This window comes from Festucalex cinctus, chromosome 2, assembly GCF_051991245.1.
Source record: "Festucalex cinctus isolate MCC-2025b chromosome 2, RoL_Fcin_1.0, whole genome shotgun sequence".
Taxonomy (NCBI): Eukaryota; Metazoa; Chordata; class Actinopteri; order Syngnathiformes; family Syngnathidae; genus Festucalex; species Festucalex cinctus.
Window position 1 is genome coordinate 12,263,701 of NC_135412.1, and position 19,685 is coordinate 12,283,385.

At 39.9% G+C, this 19,685-nt stretch overlaps 1 protein-coding gene across 6 annotated transcripts in view; it reads left to right on the top strand.

The window, feature by feature from the left end:
* The window catches only part of camta1a (calmodulin binding transcription activator 1a), a 374,375-nt gene extending 360,341 nt beyond the window's left edge, over nt 1–14,034 (top strand). For 2 of the 6 annotated variants that reach the window (XM_077512903.1, XM_077512908.1), the window contains 13 exons: nt 682–869; nt 2,150–2,346; nt 2,440–2,518; nt 2,611–2,959; nt 3,038–3,507; nt 4,121–4,299; nt 5,941–6,184; nt 6,866–6,937; nt 8,216–8,236; nt 8,329–8,528; nt 9,396–9,470; nt 9,752–9,782; nt 12,162–14,034. In XM_077512903.1, coding sequence (XP_077369029.1) covers nt 682–869; nt 2,150–2,346; nt 2,440–2,518; nt 2,611–2,959; nt 3,038–3,507; nt 4,121–4,299; nt 5,941–6,184; nt 6,866–6,937; nt 8,216–8,236; nt 8,329–8,528; nt 9,396–9,470; nt 9,752–9,782; nt 12,162–12,194 — 2,138 coding nt within the window. In that variant the 3' untranslated portion in view covers nt 12,195–14,034. The remainder of the gene's footprint in view (nt 1–681; nt 870–2,149; nt 2,347–2,439; nt 2,519–2,610; nt 2,960–3,037; nt 3,508–4,120; nt 4,300–5,940; nt 6,185–6,865; nt 6,938–8,215; nt 8,237–8,328; nt 8,529–9,395; nt 9,471–9,751; nt 9,783–12,161) is intronic. The other 4 variants (XM_077512905.1, XM_077512904.1, XM_077512906.1 and 1 more) reach the window with 4 other exon arrangements.
* Nucleotides 14,035–19,685: the final 5,651 nt, after the last annotated feature.

Consider the following 19,685-nt stretch of genomic DNA (forward strand, 5'->3'; position numbering starts at 1 on the left):
GATGCACTTCCATCCTGATGTATGGAGTACCTTATTCTTCAAGGACTGAATATGCTTGTGATTGATTGGTAATGTCGCCTCTTATCCCTCGTATGACATCTGCTTATGGAAGGGGAGTGGAGAGTCACGACTCTTTTGCTCTCATTGGTTGCATTTAATCAACTGGAGAGTCCTGCATGCCCTGTGTGAAAAGTGGAGTGGGCTGGGGGCCAATTTCACATCATTGCTCAGCCGGTTCACCTTCTTGGGTTGCGTTGGACGAGAGCTGCAGAAAGCAGCAGTTTCGAAAGGGGAGCTCCATAATTGGTGATTGATGAATGTCGGAGGTACATTTTGGCAAAGCGTCTTGTTATGATGAAGTTTGTGATTGATGCTATTGTTCTCACTCACTTCTCAGTCAGATTAATGATGATTATACAGGGTTCGTAATAGCTAGAAGAGGGACCTTGTCATTTACTGCTTATGTCACGAATGGTTGATGGTTATGGTTCAAGGGGCTTCGAGAGCTCCGCCGCTTTCTCCAAGCAAACACATTTGGGTGCCCACGGTGTGATCGTTCATCTTGTCGGGATGCAAGGTTGTGTGTGCGGGTGCGACAGCGAACACATGCATTTGTTTTCACACTGGATCTAACTCGTGGTCGCAAATGTGTTTCTCCTCTGTGTCCTACCGCCTGGCCAGATAACCAGTTCAGAATGTCTATCCTGGAGCGCTTGGAGCAGATGGAGAGGAGGATGGCGGAGATGGCCAGCCACCAGCAGCAGAGCGGTGCAGGGACTGGTGGAGCTGGAGGAGGAACAGGAGGAGCCGGCGGAGGAGGTGGAGCAGGCGGAGGCGGTGGAGGGGGAGACAACAACAGCCAGACTCAGGTAAACAGCTGCTGAGGCAACAAATAACACGTTTACCTTTAAAACACTAATTGGCAAGACCACACCTCACTGTTCACCATGCATACCACCGCCCACATTCTCAGTTCCAGCAATGTCATTAACCTGATCATTCCCAACATTTGCACCATTTATGGTCAATTTTCGTTTCAATTTTCTGCCCCAAACGCCTGGAACATCCTGCAGCGTCCAATAAAACTCAAAATATCATCATTTATAAAGTTAATGAGGAATAGCATACTCGATCGCTGCACCTAATTTTAGTCTGTTTTGGGCTCTTTTTTTTTTTATTCACAATGTCCTGTAATGTATGATGTAAAAGTATCACACTGTACAGTATGTATGATTTGCTTTTATTTGGCTTTGTTTTACTGCTCTGTCTGCTTCCAAATAGGAAATGCAAATGACAATCTGTTGTAAATTGCCTTACCTGGATAAATACAGGGTAAATACATAAATAAATGGCAATAATTGGAAGATCAGAATGCCAACACAGAAGAATGGTGGGGGTAGCATTATGAATAGGTGTTGTTTTTCTTCAGATGGACTTTAGCCAAAGTTGAGGCCCTCAAACACTTCTAAATCCCAGTCAATAGTGGCCCAAAAACTGTCACATGTCTGCTAGAAAGGTTAAGATAAAAAGGAATGTCTGCTCTCAGCATGGCAATGATAAAGCGCACATCGAAACTTAAATGTTTGGAATTACCCGGACGAAACTGAAGCAAATGTGAGAGGGCTGTGCAGAGATGTCCCTGCAGTTTGACACATTTGGGACACTTAGACAAGGAAGAGGGTTAGTAAAGATGTGTTATGCTGTTGTTTCGGCAATAGAGACTAAATGCTGCCATTTTTCCCTGATAGCTTTCTAGTGGAGTTCTACAGGTTAAAAATGAAATGAAATGATGTGTTGTATATCACATTTTGTTTTTTGGTGTTTTCACTGACTACATGCATTGTACATTGTCCTGTTCTGTAGAGATGGCATGCTCAAATTCTACTTAAGTGCAGTATTTATGTGCCATTACATGACAAGCCTGCTACAGATGCAATAAAGAAATAATTCAGAAGATTACTTGCTTTATATATTACACTTTTGCTTTCCTGTATTATTATTAAAGCATCACAATACTCTGATTCCAATCTCTAGTTGCCATTATTGGCCAACATAGAATAATGCGCAAAGAACAGAGTAGAGTGACTGCCGTGTTATTAGAAAGGGATGTCAAAGCACCAATAAAGATTGAATCTTTTGTGTTTGGCAGTGTGGCTCTGGCCCAGCGCAGGCCAACAGCTCGTTCGAGAGCCGCGTCGTTGTGGTTTGCGAGAAGATGATGAGCAGAGCTTGTTGGGCCAAATCCAAACATTTAATCCACTCCAAGACTTTCCGAGGCATGACGCTCCTTCACCTGGCTGCTGGCCAGGGCTACGCCACCCTTATCCAGACGCTCATCAAGTGGCGGTGGGAACAAAATGACTGATGATACACCGGTGATGTGTTTTTAATGTGGGTTGCGTGTTATTTTATTTGTTTTTGTTTTTTTCTTCATTCCAGCACCAAGCATGCTGATAGTATTGATCTGGAGTTAGAAGTGGACCCTCTCAATGTGGATCACTTCTCCTGCACACCTCTGGTAAGAGAGCTGAGCATCTTTAACTTGATTGATGGTGATGATAAAATCCGCTCCATCTGTGTCCCTTTTCTGCTCTTTCGCAACTGTGCCAGATGTGGGCATGTGCGCTGGGTCACCTGGAAGCAGCTGTGGTCCTGTACAAATGGGATAGACGGGCCCTCGCGATTCCGGATTCTCTGGGCCGTCTACCTCTTTCCATTGCCCGCTCTCGCGGCCACACCAAATTGGCCGAATGTCTGGAGCAACTGCAGAGGGAGGAGCAGCAGCCACCAGCCCCGCTCCCCCCCACAACTCGCATGTCTTTCTCACCAGCGCCCGACACCCCCACTACAGACAGCTGGATGCTCAGCTGGGCGAACGAGAATGTAGTAGCCCCCGGTGGCAAGAGAGGAGGTCCTGCTACGACGACAACCACGTCCAGTAACACCAGCCACAATCCAGGCTCGTAGATTTTTTTGGCTTTCTGAGTCATTTTCTCTGCATTGCTGCAGCTAACATTAAAATTGTGCTTGTTTGCAGACTTGAGGAGGCCCAGGTCAGAGCCTTCGAGCTACTACAGCAGCGAGGGCCAAAGAGACCTCCCGCTAGCCAAAAAGCATAAACCCAACCCACAGCAGTTTCAAACGCGGCCCGACAAGGCCATGTCTGTTCCTCTTAGCCTGGAGCAGCAGCAGCTCCACAAGCTGTCCTCTAGCCCCAACAGCCAGTCGCCAGAGAACCTGGACAAGAGTCAGTCTATAGGAGGTAGCACGGGGACAACCAGATGGACCACCAGGGAGAGTTTCTCCAGCAGCAACATGGGGAGGAAAGGCATGGGGGTCGGCGGAAGCAGCAATTTGGGGAAGGAGAAGCTCGTCACCCGGTTGCGCCAGCGGGAGCAGCTCGGCATGCTGGTCATGGCAGACAGAAACGTGGCTGACTCAGAAATGTTATCCTATCGGGATGATCTTGAGAATCACGACTGTCTCGCGCAGATGGATGACCTGCAGGTGAGAGGAACTGCTTTACTATCTTAGGTCAGATAGAGTCTCTAAAATTGACCCAAAAGGGTGTATTGCTATCAGACATCAAACCTGCACCATTGGTTCTTTACATGGGTTTGATTGAGACACAGAGGTTCGGTGAGTCAGTTTCAGGTGTTAAGACCTGTGTTGATTTTGACAAGAAATTTTAATTTAGTTTTACGTTGTAGTCTTTTAACTATCGTCATCATCTCAGTAAATGGCCTCCATTTTAGTTTTTGTTTCATTTTCATCTGAAAAAAAAAAATTGTGACAAAAAATATGACGAAAATTTTTCGGCAATGAAATTATCACTGGTCAAGATACACACCCGACTTGCTTGGCAAGTCTTTTGCTGCAGGGAATTTGGTGCGATCAATAGTCGGCTTTTGTATGTTGTGATGGTACCTTTGTGTCTTTATTATTTGAATCCCTTCATAATCGGCAAAAGCAGTCATTCAAAAATACCACTATTCTGATCTTTACAATATCCACTGGCATTAGAATCATCACAGATCCAAACAGTTAACCTCCCTTGTCAAATACTAAATATTCTTTCAGCATCAGTCATCAGTCGTCCATGTTTGTATCAACAAAACAGGCAAATATGATGACTCTGGCTGAGCAGATCATTGAAGCAACACCGGAGAGGATCAAGAGGGAGCACTTTGCCTCTGCAGACTCTTTGCCAGTAGACACATCAGGGGTTAACAACACCATGAACTGGTTGGCCAACTACCTGGGAGATGTCGAGCAACTGCCCAGCATCTTACACTTACGGTACGGCGTGACCTTGGATAGAAGGTGGCATGGGTGCATGTGATATATGATATGATATGATATGATATGATATGATATGATATGATATGATATGATATGATATGATATGATATGATATGATATGATATGATATGATATATCATATGATAATAGCTCATTTAATGTTATTTGCATATGAAAATGATACAGGGTGATTTCCTAGCCTAGGATTGTAAATGATCTTTAGAAAATGTGCATGCAGAGATTCTGAGAAATGCAGTATCTACATATTTATATTTATCTGTTTCCTACCTTGTCAAATTATTAGAATGATTAGTGTCTTCACAAATGTGAAGTTTGAGCAAATTATTATTTCAGAAATGTGTATCTTCAACTCAAAAAGTGGTGTCGATCTCAAATCCAAAGCAATGTAGTACTGCTATCTACAGGGATCTGCTACTCATCAAAGTGGTTTACAAATCTGAATTTCACAGACAGGCTGGGAAAAACACCCTTCAATGCCCACCTGAAAACAGTTCTTGAGCATATATACACAAATGGTTTTCAGTGCTTCATAAGCCTGGCGGGTCGACCCCCGTCCCCAAGTTGACAAATATTTTCCTGGGCTAAATTTTGTTCCCAATCCATCCATGACCACCTGACTTAGCAAATTTTCTGAGGGCAAACCCTGATGTCGGTGGGAATAAACAATTGAATATAAACGTTCAAGGCATTGAATGAGTTAGTGATCAGAAAGAGAATCAAATGTCATTGCACATTCAAGCACATAGCAACAAAATTTATACTTAACAGGCTCAAACTATCCACGAACAGACATGAAAAATATGACCAAACTGACGGAGACCGGATGAGAAGGCCTGTTCACTATTCACTTAACTCATTTGCTCCCAATAACGTATAAATACGTTTTGTTTTGTTTTTAATGTTCTAAGTGTCCCAAAGACGTATTTATCCTTTTTTTTTGTTTTTTTATGCTAGAGCATACAGAAGGCTTTGATTCAGCCTATCAACTGCAAAGAACGGTTGCAGAAATGGTAGTTATTACACAAACGGCCAGCAGGTGGCAGCAGAGCAAAGGAGATCAACCAGGGCCATGTAGAAAAAAAAAAAGCTCAATTACTTTTGAATAGATTTGTGAAAACTGATGAAACGTAGCTCTCTTCTAATGCTAATTGCTGGAAAACGGAAACAGGTAGAAACATACTGTACTATGAAAGAAGAGACTTTAATCTTTCTTTTGATAGGTTCCATGCTTTTATAGCCATAGAACACAATATTCTGTGGGCCTTGCAAAATCAGTCAAAATCCAGTAAAACAGCCGGGAGCGAACGGGACTGCTTCTGTGAAAATGGCTGGGAGTGAATGAGTTAAAGAGTAACTCAACAGGAAGTGTGACACTTCCTCCACCCCTCACTAATATTTGAAATCAGTGCTCAAAGGGGGTGTTGCCTGGAGGACCATTGGGTTGCGAATGGGAAGAAGGTTGGGTATGGTCTGGCTGTGATGTGGTGGTAGGAAAATGCCCCGCTGGTATGCAGTTCTATCTCAGGTCATGGCCAGTTGTATCTGGACAGTGACTGCACTTTAACAATGCGTATACAGAAAACAGATATAAACCTCATGGTCCCCTTCTTTCCACAGATCTCTGTATAATGACCCATTGACCCCATCGTCCAACCCCAGCCTAAGTCCTGGAGGTTCCCCCCTGGGAGAGGGCCCCTTGGAAAGACCCACTCTTCCTTCACCGGCAGACTGGAGTGAGTTCATCAACGCCTCCAATAGCAAGGTGGAGAGAGACCTGGCCCAGCTGACTCTGTCCGATCCAGAACAAAGAGAACTGTACGAAGCTGCCCGTCTAGTTCAGACCGCCTTCCGCAAGTACAAGGTACGCTATATGTTATATGATATATGATGTATGTGGAAAGTGTATATTTGTAGTACTCGTGCAGTTTTGGAGAGACGTTGATGGGTTTGCTTTTATTTGCTCCCAAACTAGTGGGGAACTGTGACCTCTGCAGTAAAGGTCATTTTTTGTGTGTGGGAATGCACTCTTTCTTATCAAGCTGCACACTTTCCTGTCTATCTGTCTTATTATTTCTTTTGCTAACGTACACATGACTATATAATAAACAAACGTGTCACTAGGGATTTCAGCATGCGAAAATGCTTGAGCAGAGCATGTTCTTTTGCATTGTCCTCCATATTGCTACTTCTGGTAAACATGGTAAAGCTTTCTCTGCTGTTTGGTGAATGGAGCCTGCTGCCGCTTGTTGTCAACTAGCCCTCTAAAAAGAAAAAAGAAAAAAAAAAAAACTCCCCGCTCTGTTCCTCACTATTTTTATTTTCTTCCATGTGATCAACTTTTTGCTGTCTTTTGTCATCTTCGGTGCCTATCTTATCTACAAGCTAATACGGAGGGGGACGTTCGGCTTCCTCTCCAACTCGCAGCTTCCTACTAAGGCTCACGTGAAGACACCGAGAGACCGGACGGAGCCACTCATACCTAAGGTGGCAATTAGCAGGTTATGATTTGGCCTCTGACCCATCCCACTCTACTCTCCAACAGGGGCGGCCGCTTCGAGAGCAACAGGAAGTAGCTGCTGCTGTTATTCAGCGTTGTTACAAGAAATACAAACAGGTACCTGTAAGGATAGTTTGCGTTCAAAGTTTCATTGACTCTACAGTGGAACCTCGATTTTTTTTTTTTAAATAATCCATTCCTAAAAGCCAGACTAAAAATGAATTAAGCATTGGATCCCATAGGAAATAATGTAAATCCAATTATGTAATCTATTGCGGGAACTCAAAAATATTAATTTATAGAAAATAGCTATAGTATAACATATTAAACATAATGTGAAAATAATATATATGACTCGTGAAATGGATATTGTAAACGAACATTATATAAGCACCTCTTTTCCTATAGAGCTTCTCATTTATCCTATCAAAGATCCTGGAAGTTTTTTTTTAGCTACATCGTGGCTTATTGAGCAGTCACACTCAATAGATGAGCTCAAAAACTCTTGAAATGTTTCCAACGAACCAACAGTTTCCCTCTCACGCAGCAACACTCAATTTTGCTTGTACGACCAAATATTTTTGGTGGGGCAGTAATGTGTTGAAAACTGTATCATACAAAACGGGGTTCCACTGTACTTGTTTCCCACCGATTGTCACTAACTCAACATACAAGCATCATAGGGGTGTCAGGTGATTCAAATTTTTAATTGTAATTAATTGAATGACTTCAATAGTTAACTTGCCATTAATTGCAAATTTTATATCTGTTCTAAATGTTCAATATTTTTTCTAAGTTTTCATTCTCTTGTTAACATAAAAGTAGGAAAAATGTTAACCTAATAGAAATATGGCTAAAAAAAAATTTAGTCATTGATACAGTAATTTCATAATAACTCATAAAATTGAGTTAAAACTAAAAAGACCCACTGTACTGTAAAACCGAGTATGATATTGATTTGTTTTGAAGTCATTTTTTTGCCACTAGATGGCATAATTGCATTTGTAAGACGGTGACAGCTCAGTGCATTTTTCTTTTTGTATTAAGAGTTCTCTAATCTTTAAAATAAAGTAACTCGTGAAATTCTGCACATTTTTAAAATTGTAAAATACAACTTGACCCTAGTCTCCACAAATATATGTATTATTAAATTGATTACTGCTCAATTTTGACATGGATGTTTCTGCTACATTGTGACTGGAATTCTCCCAGTAGAGGCTTTTCAAGTAAGGGGCAGTCATTCATCGTGAGTTAAAAAAAATAAAAATAAATTGTGGCATAAAACAAACTTTAAATTAACTCAAAATTAATAATTTTGTCACCCCTATTAAAACCAATTATTGATTACATCACAACAGTGCTTAATTAACAGTTCATATTTTTTCTTTGTGCAAGCTTACATGGATAGCCTTGAAGGTAAACGTCTTCACAACCAGCACCTCAGGACGTTCCCAAAACCAACCCAGTGTTCACTCAGCATGATGTTTTCGTCACGCTTTTGTTTGCAGTATGCACTTTATAAGAAGATGACGCAGGCCGCCATCCTTATCCAGAGTAAATTCCGCAGCTACTACGAGCAGAAGAAGTTCCAGCAGAGCAGAAGGGCCGCCATGCTCATTCAGCAATACTACCGCAGCTACAAGGAGTTTGGCAGGCTCAAGCCTCACCACCGTGGGGCGGCTGCTGCCCTGGTGCAGCACAAATTAAGGTAGAAATATCATGAATGAATTAAATGAGGCTCCACAGAATTTGGTCACAGTCTGCAGTTAATGGAGCGCTCTAAAGGGTCAAAGAGTTTATTAGAGTTTTAAATCACTCAATCTAGGCAAAATGTGAGTGCAATTTTATTTTGTTTGTCAGTACGTTCAATAACCTCCCTTCTAGTCAATCACAATCGCATAGCCGCAACACCTTTGTATACACTAGTGGTTAACAATCTGGGGTCCGTTCGTTAAGGTGGTTTAAGCTTATTTTCGAATCCATCTATCCATCCAACCAAACAAAGCCTTTAATTTGACTTTTCTCCTGCCCTCAAACAAAACCTGATGATGGTTGTTGGTGTAAAAGGTTTGAGAGCCAGTGTTCTAAGCCAGCTAATTCTTGCAAATTTAGCTTTGGGCCAATTATAAAGCTATGATATGATGAATCTGTTATCCCTGCATGAAGAAAGTCAGGTTTTCGTTAGACGAAAAGACAGACAATATTAGAACAGGAATATAGTCCTTTTGGTTGGAGAAAAATTCTGTATTATATATATATATATGTGTATATATATATGTATATATGTATATATATATATATATATATATATATATATATATATTCTTTATTAGCATCTGTTCTATTTTTTTAAATTCACTTTTCTCGTTTATCTTTCACCATTATATTACATTATCTTGTAAAAACATGAGTATTTTTGTAAGACTGTGATTTATTCTTCTTCTTAAAAAAAACTCATAACATTACAGCTTTTTTTTAAGATGACGTTTGTTGGTGTCTGGTGTACTGTTTATACTTTTCTTGATTATATGTCACCCTAATGAGCTTTTGCCCACTTTTGTTTGTTTTCCCCCAGAGGTAGTCTGCTCACAAAGAGGCAGGATCAAGCCGCCAGGAAGATCATGAGGTTTCTGCGTCGTTGCCGCCACAGGTAAACCCCCAAACAAGAGCATTCGCGACACGTTACGTAAAACCTCCATTTTGCTAATCGGCTAAAATAGACCGTACATTTTCATCACCTTACCCAGATGATGACTTTTTTTTTTTTTTTTTTTTTTTTAACCGTATGTTATTTTGGTTGGATGTGGTTTGAAGCTTCAGTCCCCATCTCCTCTCACTGTAATTGGCCCCCCACCTGTGCTCGCACCCCTGCTGCAAAGTGCCTACTGTGTGCTAATAGCTGTCTGGTATTGTTTTGCTGTTTACGCCAAGCCCCTTGATGGACCATAGACTGTTCAAGCGGGTGAGTGCTGCCTCAGCAACTCAGTTCGTGCCTCTTTCTCTCTCTCTGTCGCTCTCTCTCTCTCTCTCTCTCGCTTTATCTTCCTCTGTCTATCGCTCTTTAATAATACAATGGTCTCCTCCTGTGCTCTCGGCCTTTGCATTTTCTCCCGTTCGTTTTCTCCTTCGCTCTCTTCCTCTCTTTCCTGCCTCTCTTCCGACCCAACGTCCTCCTCCATCACTTTTGCTTGATGCCTGCTTGCATGAGGGCTGCCAGCCGGAGCCACAGGTGTATTGAAAAGCTCCGAATCAGAGCCAGACTTTTGTCAAACTAACAGAAATGGTGTAACAGGCTTTTTTTCTCTTCACCTGTATTTCTCTCCTTAGATCTTGGTTTCATTTCAGTGGTTTGCACAGAAAGACAGTTTGAGGGAGCGCGGTGGATGCTTTTTTATTTTATTTTTATTTTTATCACGTATTATTCTGCTGCATGTCAAGTGTTGACAACTTAAAGCCTGAAGGCATGCTATGGGCCTGTTGTTTTCTCAAGTTGTCTCTCTTTTACTGGCTGGCTGTTTGTCATGTTTCTTGCCACTTGACGGACTTAGAAGGACTGAAACCGTGTTGTTCTTGGAAGACCAAAACTGTTTAAAGTTTAAACTGCCGGGTGACAAATTAAAGGAGCAACCAACCAAAATTGGTATATGGAACATTGCCCTATCTAGCATTCAGTAATATTAGCTTGTCTGGAATGTTTTATAGTTTTGAGTTTAGAAACATGCATAGAATAATGTACATTTAGTCAATGTTTCTCCATTTATGTTCCTTTAACTGGTCACCCGTCTGTTGATTTTTTTTCTGCAGAAATAAGCAGGCAGGATTGTGCAGCATCCAGCACAATATGATTGTCTGTGCTGTATTGTCTAATGGGTCACACGGCGAGGAAAGCATATAGGTCAGGAGGAAAAAAAAAAAAAAACAATAGATTCATCTCCCCACTGGGAGAGCAGTAATGGATTCTTACCTCCAGGGAGTACATCAGCATGAGAGGATGCAGCACACATACACACACACACAAGCGACATGCAGTGGCACATGAATGTCACAGTAAAGAAGAAGCTGAAAAACCACAATGGTTGATAGTTAGAATGCATTCAGAGGGGTTTGCTTTTGTCAGAATGACACACATCTCTTCTCTGAAGGCCAGCAATTAAATATGGGAATGAAAATATTTGACCCATAAAAAAAATCATCCCTCTGCCTGTATTTCTTTGTGTTTATTATTTTTTTATTGTTAAATAGGTTACTCTTTTTTTTTTCTTTTTTTTTTAATCGTCACTGAACAGCAAAGTAGTCAACCCAGTTGCTACATTTTGTACACTGGATGTTTATTTCAGGTGTAAAAGGAAAACATACTAAATAGGAAGACAATAAAGGCACAGTGGTACCTTGAGATAAGAGTGACTGCACTTCTTTTTGCTTTGAGATACAAGCTCTGAATGGTGGCAGTTGAAGTCAACTCACTCTTGCTATACCCTCCTGACTACCAGCAATTCAAATTTGTCCTCTGTAGTGGACCTTTTTTTAAATCTGAATCTCTCCCACCCAATGCATACGATTGAATTAACTCCTTTTGTGCTCTATAGAGGACATTCAGAGCTTTCCAATGAGACCAAATGTGTAGGGGTGGGGCCTCCCTCAGTGCAAGCACTTTTTAGGGAAGGGAAATAGTAAGTGTATAACACTTTATTAAAATTAGCCTTTAAATGTTGTTAGCATGTTTTCTTTAAGACTCTTAAGAACACCTTAAAGTATTGTTTGAATTATTTTCACTGTGTTTGAGCCTAGCATTTAAGTTTTAAAAAAATGTCCTCTGTAGTGGACACATCATAGCTTAAAAAATATCAACTTTTTTTTCAAACATTTCTTTTGCAGTATTCCAGTTACTTCACAGACTGGGAAATATCATATTAAACATGATTGGACAATATTTTTTCCTGGTAGTCAGGAGGATAGCAGTTTTGAGATAAGTGTTTTGTTAACAAGTGTGATCACAAAATGAATTCAACTCATTTCTCAAGGTGCCACTGCAATACTAAATTAATATCAACTGAAAACCAATATACGATGATGATATTGTAATATTAACATAAAAATGTTGCTGTGCAGTATACTCACTGTGCCCAATATAAGTGATTGGATACTAATAAGAATGAATGTAAATGCAAATCTTTTTTGCATTCCATGCGTTGAGGGTGATCGTGTGTTGTAATGACCAGCACTTTTTTTTTTTTCACAGAGCTACCGTCCGTCTTCCAGGTGCCGTCGGCGTCAACATCGTGACGTAAAACTCGAGTGAGGGAGGTTTCACTCATGTTGATTCTCTGTGTGTGTGTTGCAGGGTGAAAGAATTGAAAAGGGCCAGGGAACATGAGCCCGCTCGGAAGCCCCCCCTCGCAATGTGACGTCACTCCTCGAACACCTCCTTTTTTTAAATTTGTTTATTTTTGCTTTGTTTTTGGACCCAAGACATTTAACAGGAGAAGTGGATGAAAAATAGCATCAGTGCAAAGTGTCACTATTGTAAAACAATTTTTTTTCCCCACACACATTTTCACTTGGAGAGTTTCACCTTCTACTGAGGGATTATAAACTTGTGTGGGTCGGGTGCTGGAGTCAGCTGCTTCATGGCATTATTATTTTTATTTTTGCACTTTTCCCTGGACATGATAAAAGAAAACAACGGACGAGCCTGTCGAGGTCTCACACCATATAAGGAGACTATGCTGGAAGACTCTTAATTGTTTTGTTTTTTTTATTTGCAACCAGCTTCAACAAAACCATCAAGCACACGCATAATCAAGCCATCTCAACAGCTCATCGCATCCCGGAGTGTTCCGCCCCGTGTCTCGGCCCACACAGCTGAATGTAGTCGACTCGAGGGGGGGTTAACGGTGCAGGAGCAAACGGGGGTCAAATAGTTGCCTGTTGTTACTTGATGACTTGAATTTGTTCCATGCTGTTTGTCCCTTCATGTCTAATGTATCAGTGACCTGTATCTGCAGGTTCTGTGTTGTAGAATCCAATCCCAGAAGAAGAAGAAAAAAAATAATAATGCATGACTTATGGCTAAGTAAAGTCTTTGCTCGTGTGTTTTATGGTCTTTCGCAGCAGGCTGAGCCTTCATTGTCTTTGTTACTCACTTTTTTTTTTTCTGTTGTTGTAACAGTCGAGGTCATGTTCAGGTTGCATTTGTTTTTCAATGAACTTCAGAGCCTGCCAAGGCTTTTGAGGGGAAGATCACATACATTGCCTTGACATCTTAGAGATTCTATGAGGGGTCGCTAAGATTGTCCCAAAATAGGGGTTTGACAAATCCATATTTTTGAGAATTGAGTGAACATTTCTGTATATAAAGAAGGCTGGAAGTATGTAGGAATTAAAAAAAAAAAAAAAAAAAAAACATTTACCCAAAGGGGATTGTATTTTAGAAATATATTATTTTATCCATTTAAAAAAAATGGGCCAAAAAGAAGTATGAGACAAAAACTACTATTTGTATAGTTTTCTTTGAATGCCTAAGAAGTACAGATGTATTGTTTGTAAATAGTGTACATAAGTGGGATAAAAATGAGTTATGTGCATGTAAAGTAAGAAGAGTCAAGGGTGGGAGATGGGGACACAACAAAGCAGTAGTGGCTATGCTCTGTAAAATGAAAACAATTTCACTATTGGAGTATTTTATTTTGATTGTTTGAAAAAAAAAATATGAACATTTTGCTAAAGCATGTGATTAATGCCATATGAAAACTCAAACAAAACTACTGTCTGTAGAGTTAGGAAAGTCTGTAAAAAATCACCGTAGTATGTTTACCTTCCTGTTTTTTCCTTGTATTCATGTCAGGCTACCCAGAATCCTTTGCCAATGGTGCCAAGGAATGTGAATGCTACATAGCTTAGAAAACATCATTTTGCAAGACAGGCAAACTCACAGGGAAATATGTATACTCTCACAAGATTACCACAATAATAATAATAGTGCACACTTTTAACAGGGAATCATATTTAAGAAGAAAGCATTATATAACCACTATCACTCAATATCAGAGTTTTATTTTGGTTTGTCTTTACAAAAGGAATGTGATGAGTTATGTGGCGTTTTTAAAGATTGTAAATGGCAGCCTTGACCAAGTGATTTCTTTCTTTCTCCATCCAAAATATGTTGAAATGTGGCGTGCAGTGTTCCTCAGTATTAATTAATAAAGGGGGGGGGGGGGGGGGGGGGGAAATCATCCTCATTCAGTATTTCCTTCTTGATCAAGGCTGCCAAGTCCAAAGTGAACTTAATGCTGTATTTTGTGTACAAAGGCCGATAATTCAAGCTGAAACTCATGTAGCATACAGTGCACGGCTGTTTCTTTGTAAATCAGCCCAAGGTGCTACTTTTATTTGATCCAGAATTGAATATTAAAAATACACACTCAATTTGTGCACACAACGATAGTCAATAGGTATATTTTGCGTTTTAGTATTTGTTTGTTTGAATGTTCAACAAAATATTTGGCAAAATAGATGTTTCTGTGTTTAACTTCCCCTCTAATTATGGTTTAGTTCATGTTTATGTTGAAAGTGCCTATTCACCCCAAGGTCACGCAAATCGAAAAATGCTTGTTTGAGTATTATGACCTTCCAAAAGCTATAATATGATATGGACAATTCCGAACAGCCGGGCATTGCAACGCCCCTTTTACTCGGTGTGCCTGCTGTGACTCGCGTACAAAGCTCTCAGAAAATCAGGCCTAAAAGTTGTTGTGCGATTGGATGTTCCAACCATACAATAATGGAAACTAAATTATCATTCCATGTTTTCCCTATGGAGCCTGAACGTGGGCGAAAACGTGTAAAAGTGAAAGAGTGGAACCGGACGTTTTAAAATGGAGGCTAAACCAAGACCATTGTGCTTTGTAGAGAGCACTTACTAAGTGGAAAGAATCATTTTTGAGTGTGACAAAATTATTTTTCTTTGTTTGTTTTTGTATTTATTTTTTTTACATATTTTAGACGTTAACCAGCTTGCATCATTATCTACATAAATGAAGTAAAGCGGCATGCCCACTCCTCGGAGAGACATTTATGCGTTTTTCTGAGCATCAGGAGCGCAAACATTAAGGTAAATTAAATAAAAATACACTAATTGTCCCAATCACTCAAATTATTTAAACAAATGTCCTACTCTTACGTCACACATTTTAATTTTCTATGGAACAGTTTTTACATTGTTGGCATAATAAACAATATTCAGATGACCTAAGAACCAAACTGTATACATTTTCATTATTTTTTGTTTTTTTAATGTAAGAATTTACAAGTGCCTCTTGGCTGTTTGTTAGGACATTCATTCATCTTGACCCTATAACACCTGAACTATGAAATACGTGAGAGACAATTCTCATTCTTTGTAAGTAGACTATTTATTGGTCCTTTTGAAAAAACAAAGTAAAAAGTGGAAAATCAACTTCCACATATGACTTTCGATTTGTGTCATAGTAACTGTCAAATATGTTATAATAGACATATCAAACAGATTAGTATTTCCAAAAATCAGAAAGACCATGTCCCACTATTAATAAGTATAGGTGTCTCTCCTTTCTCAATAGGGGCCATGTTGCAAGGTCGCTGCAAAAGCCATCAACTGGGTGATACTGCACTCTAATGGATTATCCGTGCAATGCATGTATCAGATCATATACGTCAGGGTTGTAATGGGGGGAAAAATATTATACTCATGAAATAGAGGGATCAAAAGTCTTGTATTTAATATAAGTTTGGCTTTATAGGGTTAACGTTAAACCAATTACACACAATTTCTGTTGATATCATATTGTTATAGTAGTCAAACGACATTTCATCGCATTTTGAAATCAAAATAATCCTCACAGATCAAATTATAATGACCCGAAGTCGAGCGAGTGGAGAGCTTGTTTTCCCGAGAAAGACCTCCATTTTGATTTGTGACGTACGCTCGGAATTGTCCATTCTCTCGTCACATCAACGTCCATGCAGACCTCCAGCTTGTCAACATGCAGCTTGCTTGCTTGCTTGCTTTCTTTCTTTCTTTCCTTCTCTCTTTCTTTCTTTCCTTCTTTCTTTCCTTCTTTCTTTCCTTCTCTCTTTCTTTCTTTGCCTGGCACGGCTTCCTCAAATCACATTTAGAAATGCCACTACTGGTGTTTGTTGCAATGCATATTCACCCTCAAATCTGCCGGTGGAATGCATAGCCGATGGAGGGGGGATTTATTATGCTTGCATGGGTATAATAGTTAACTGGGTGATAGAAGTGCACCTGACGCATGCTTTCTTTCCTAGACTCGGTAGTCGGATGAACTTACTGACCAACAGGTTCAGGTTTGACGTGCCATAGAAAAGCGAGAGGGCGCGTGCTCAATAATAAACGGTAGCTACTAATGTTTTCATGGCAAAGCACGAGGACTATTTTTTTTTTCAGCCAGCTTGAAATTAGCCTTTTTTTTCTCTCTCTCTTACTTGATATTTTTTCATTCATTTCAATGGAGTCTGTGGATGAGCTCATTGTGAAATGATAACAGTCGTCACATGTCAAAGATCAGCGTTGCTCTGCTCTTTCGTCCCCCTTCTGTGTTTTACTCAGGGTGCCAAAATGGGGAGGAGGAAACAGAGCTAAGCAGTGGACGATGAATTGGAATTAACACCTACGTTAATTATTAGTATTTTTTGTTGTTGTAGAGATGCTTGTCAAATCGTGGTGCAACATAAAATCCAACAGACAAGCTCTGTGGAGTAAATCTGTTCGGACTAAATGACACTTGAGAATCGGCCTTTCCTCCTCTTCTTTTTCCCACCGCCCCCTGACAGAGAGAGGTTCGGTAAACACACATCAGGACAACAAAGTAGTCTCACTACATCTTCCACTCGTCAACACAGAGCAATAAAGAGACCTACGTTTAAAACCACCGGGCGGGCACACGTAGTCGACAGACTCTTATGCAAGACAGTAGATTATGGAGAGAAATTATTATGATATGGCACCCTATACCCAACTGCACGTTTTCATCAATTTCCAAACGAGAAGAAAAAAAAAAGGCCCAACTTTGATAGAAAGCTATGGGTCCTCGACACTGCATGTGATGAACTAGTGTTAGATCTACTTTCCTCTCCTCTATAGCACTCTTTCTCTGTCTTTCCCTGTTATGTGACTTTTCTCCTGCCCTCAAATGTTCCAGCTCCCCTCGGTTCTCCTAATGTGTTTTTGTTTTCTTCTTGCTTTTGTCCCCCCTCTTTCCCCTATCTTGTTTGTAGCTTTTATTTTGTAACTGTGCATGTACACGCGTCACTGACTCGATGGTTATGTTCAAAAGAATTAAAAAAAACACACACAAAGAAAAAAATGATTTCAGCGCTGAAGCCATGCAAAACATTTTTGAAATGCCCTTAAATATGGAAGATGTTTTCTGAATGCTTTATATTCTTTCTGCTGTAAAATAATAAAAAATTGAGAAAAAAAATGTTGGAACACTGTGTTAAAACGTTGCTCATCTTTCTGCCTGTATAAAACAAACTGACTTATGCATGTTGATTACATTTAGTCTTGCATTAGACAACAACAAAGTTTTTATACAACATAAAGTGGTTTACATCGACAATGCGTACAAAATGTGAGGTGACACAAAATGATTTGATTTTATTTCTGCTTGTTTTTGTTTTTTTCACATTGTCAAATGATTTCAAGCAAAGAAAATCATAATATATTTATTTAGGATAATTCAATGGCATAGAAGTAAAAAAGTCTAAACAAAAATTGTATGAGTGATACTTTTGCATAATTTTTTTTGCACAATGCTGATTCTTATATTTTACAGGGTAAAACGTTGAAAATCAATTAATTAGCTAATTATGTAATGAGGAAAATAGCTTCATTTTGTCCCTTAACGGGGAAATAAACCCAAAAATTATCTTTACAATGTTGTGCGGGACCAATATGGGCTCAATCAAAAGTAGAATGATCAAAATAACAATGTCGTGGACACATGGGAATATTTTCTGGGAATGCGTTCTACTGGCCACGCACTCGGTAGGTCATCTCTTCACATTGTGTAATGGGCTGGGCCAGCACCAGTGACCCTGAGGCTACAAGAAGAAAAGGCCCGAATATATCGCTGTGGACGTTCTTTAGCTGCTCCTTACTTGTCAAGACTGGCGCTGTTGATGCCAGATGAGTTATATTCTGTTATGTGCTGAGAGGTTTGGATCCCAAAGCGCAGACACAAATAAGATTTTAAATATTTATTCACATTGAGAGGCAGAAACTAAGAGAGCTGTACACAGGAACAGTGAGCAATAATCCAGCAACACTAACATCTTTCAGACATCTTATAGAGAGAATCAATCAATCTCATCATAGATCGTGGCAAGACGTCGTATGACATGGAAATATCCGATTGGCTGTTGACCCATATGTCACACAGTACCAAAGATTCCTGTCACCACACACATCCATCTAGGCATTGTATAGTTCTTACATCATATAACACAAAACTAGTAGAAAACCTGATGATTGTTACATGAGACAAAAATATCACTCAGTCAGACATCACTCCTTCATGACTCGAGTCACAAGTCATGACAAATTCATTCAGCAGTAGAACAATCCAAGCCTGAACCTTGGATCAACTCAGCCAATTTGGGCTGCAAGTTCCATCAGCAATATACTGCTGTTCATCTTGGAATGATCGGCTTCATAAAAGTCATGTTAGCAGTTACTGTTGTGTAAATGGCGCCAACACAGGTGTTTGTGATGTCACTCCATTAAGGAAGCGGGTTGAGGAACCCTTGCATGCGCAATTATTCATGCAAATTAGAGACGAGTCCTCTTAAACCTCAACATTATTTCCAAAGCTGCTCGATGAAAATGCAAAAATGTACGAGACCTTGCTGCCTGTAAGCCATCTGACATTTGCAGTCAATTGAAAACAATATACTGTACACAGTATTCCAAAGGCCAACATATTACTTAGTGGCCTTGCTCTGGTTAGAGGCTCTATTTAAGCTTTAGTCAATAAATTCTGCTTTATTAGCTGCACCAGTAAATGCAAAGCGTCACAAAAGCTTTCCGAGTAGGTTGAATGCTGCAGGCAGCAATTTAAAAAGCCTCATGTATGTAACTTGTATATTCATCAGAACGCTGATGTCAGTGTTCAGGCTCTTGTATCATAATGAGAAGTTTGGAGCAACAGGGACATTTCATTTTATGGTTGAAAGGCCAGACGGGCTATTAAGAGCCGCGGTGTATCATGAAAAGCTATTAAGATTTATATTCTGTATTTGTCGGGGCCCGGCTCAAAGCCTTATCCCACTTTTAAAATAAATGTTGTCTGCCTGCACTTGACATCAATACTGCTCTTTATGGTCTGGTCTTTCAAGGCACATACGTTTTGTTCTAGTGACTATCACACAGATTTTTTTTTAAATAAGTTTATGATGTTAAACAAATAATTGATTCCAAAGAACATTGGATACAGTACTCAAATGTCAATACCACATTAATTTAATACATCGTATATCCAGTCATTCGTAAATGTAGGTGGTTGGCAGAAGGACTCATCTGTGTTCTTTAACAGCTGATGAACTGACAGTCTATCGTGTTGTAGAGCTCGAGCTCAACCACTGTTGGATACTTTTGGCGAAGACACCACGCAAAAGTGTTCATGGTGAGGTCTGATTACTCATCATGGATTTTGCTGATTTGTCGAGCGCCCATACCAGAGCTTATCAGATATACAAGGATTTGAAATGAATATCACTCTGGGCTTCACTATACTTCAGTACTGCAAATTGAAAATGTTATTTTTGAGGGCCTCTGCTGTCAGCCAAGCAAGCTGTAACTTGCCTG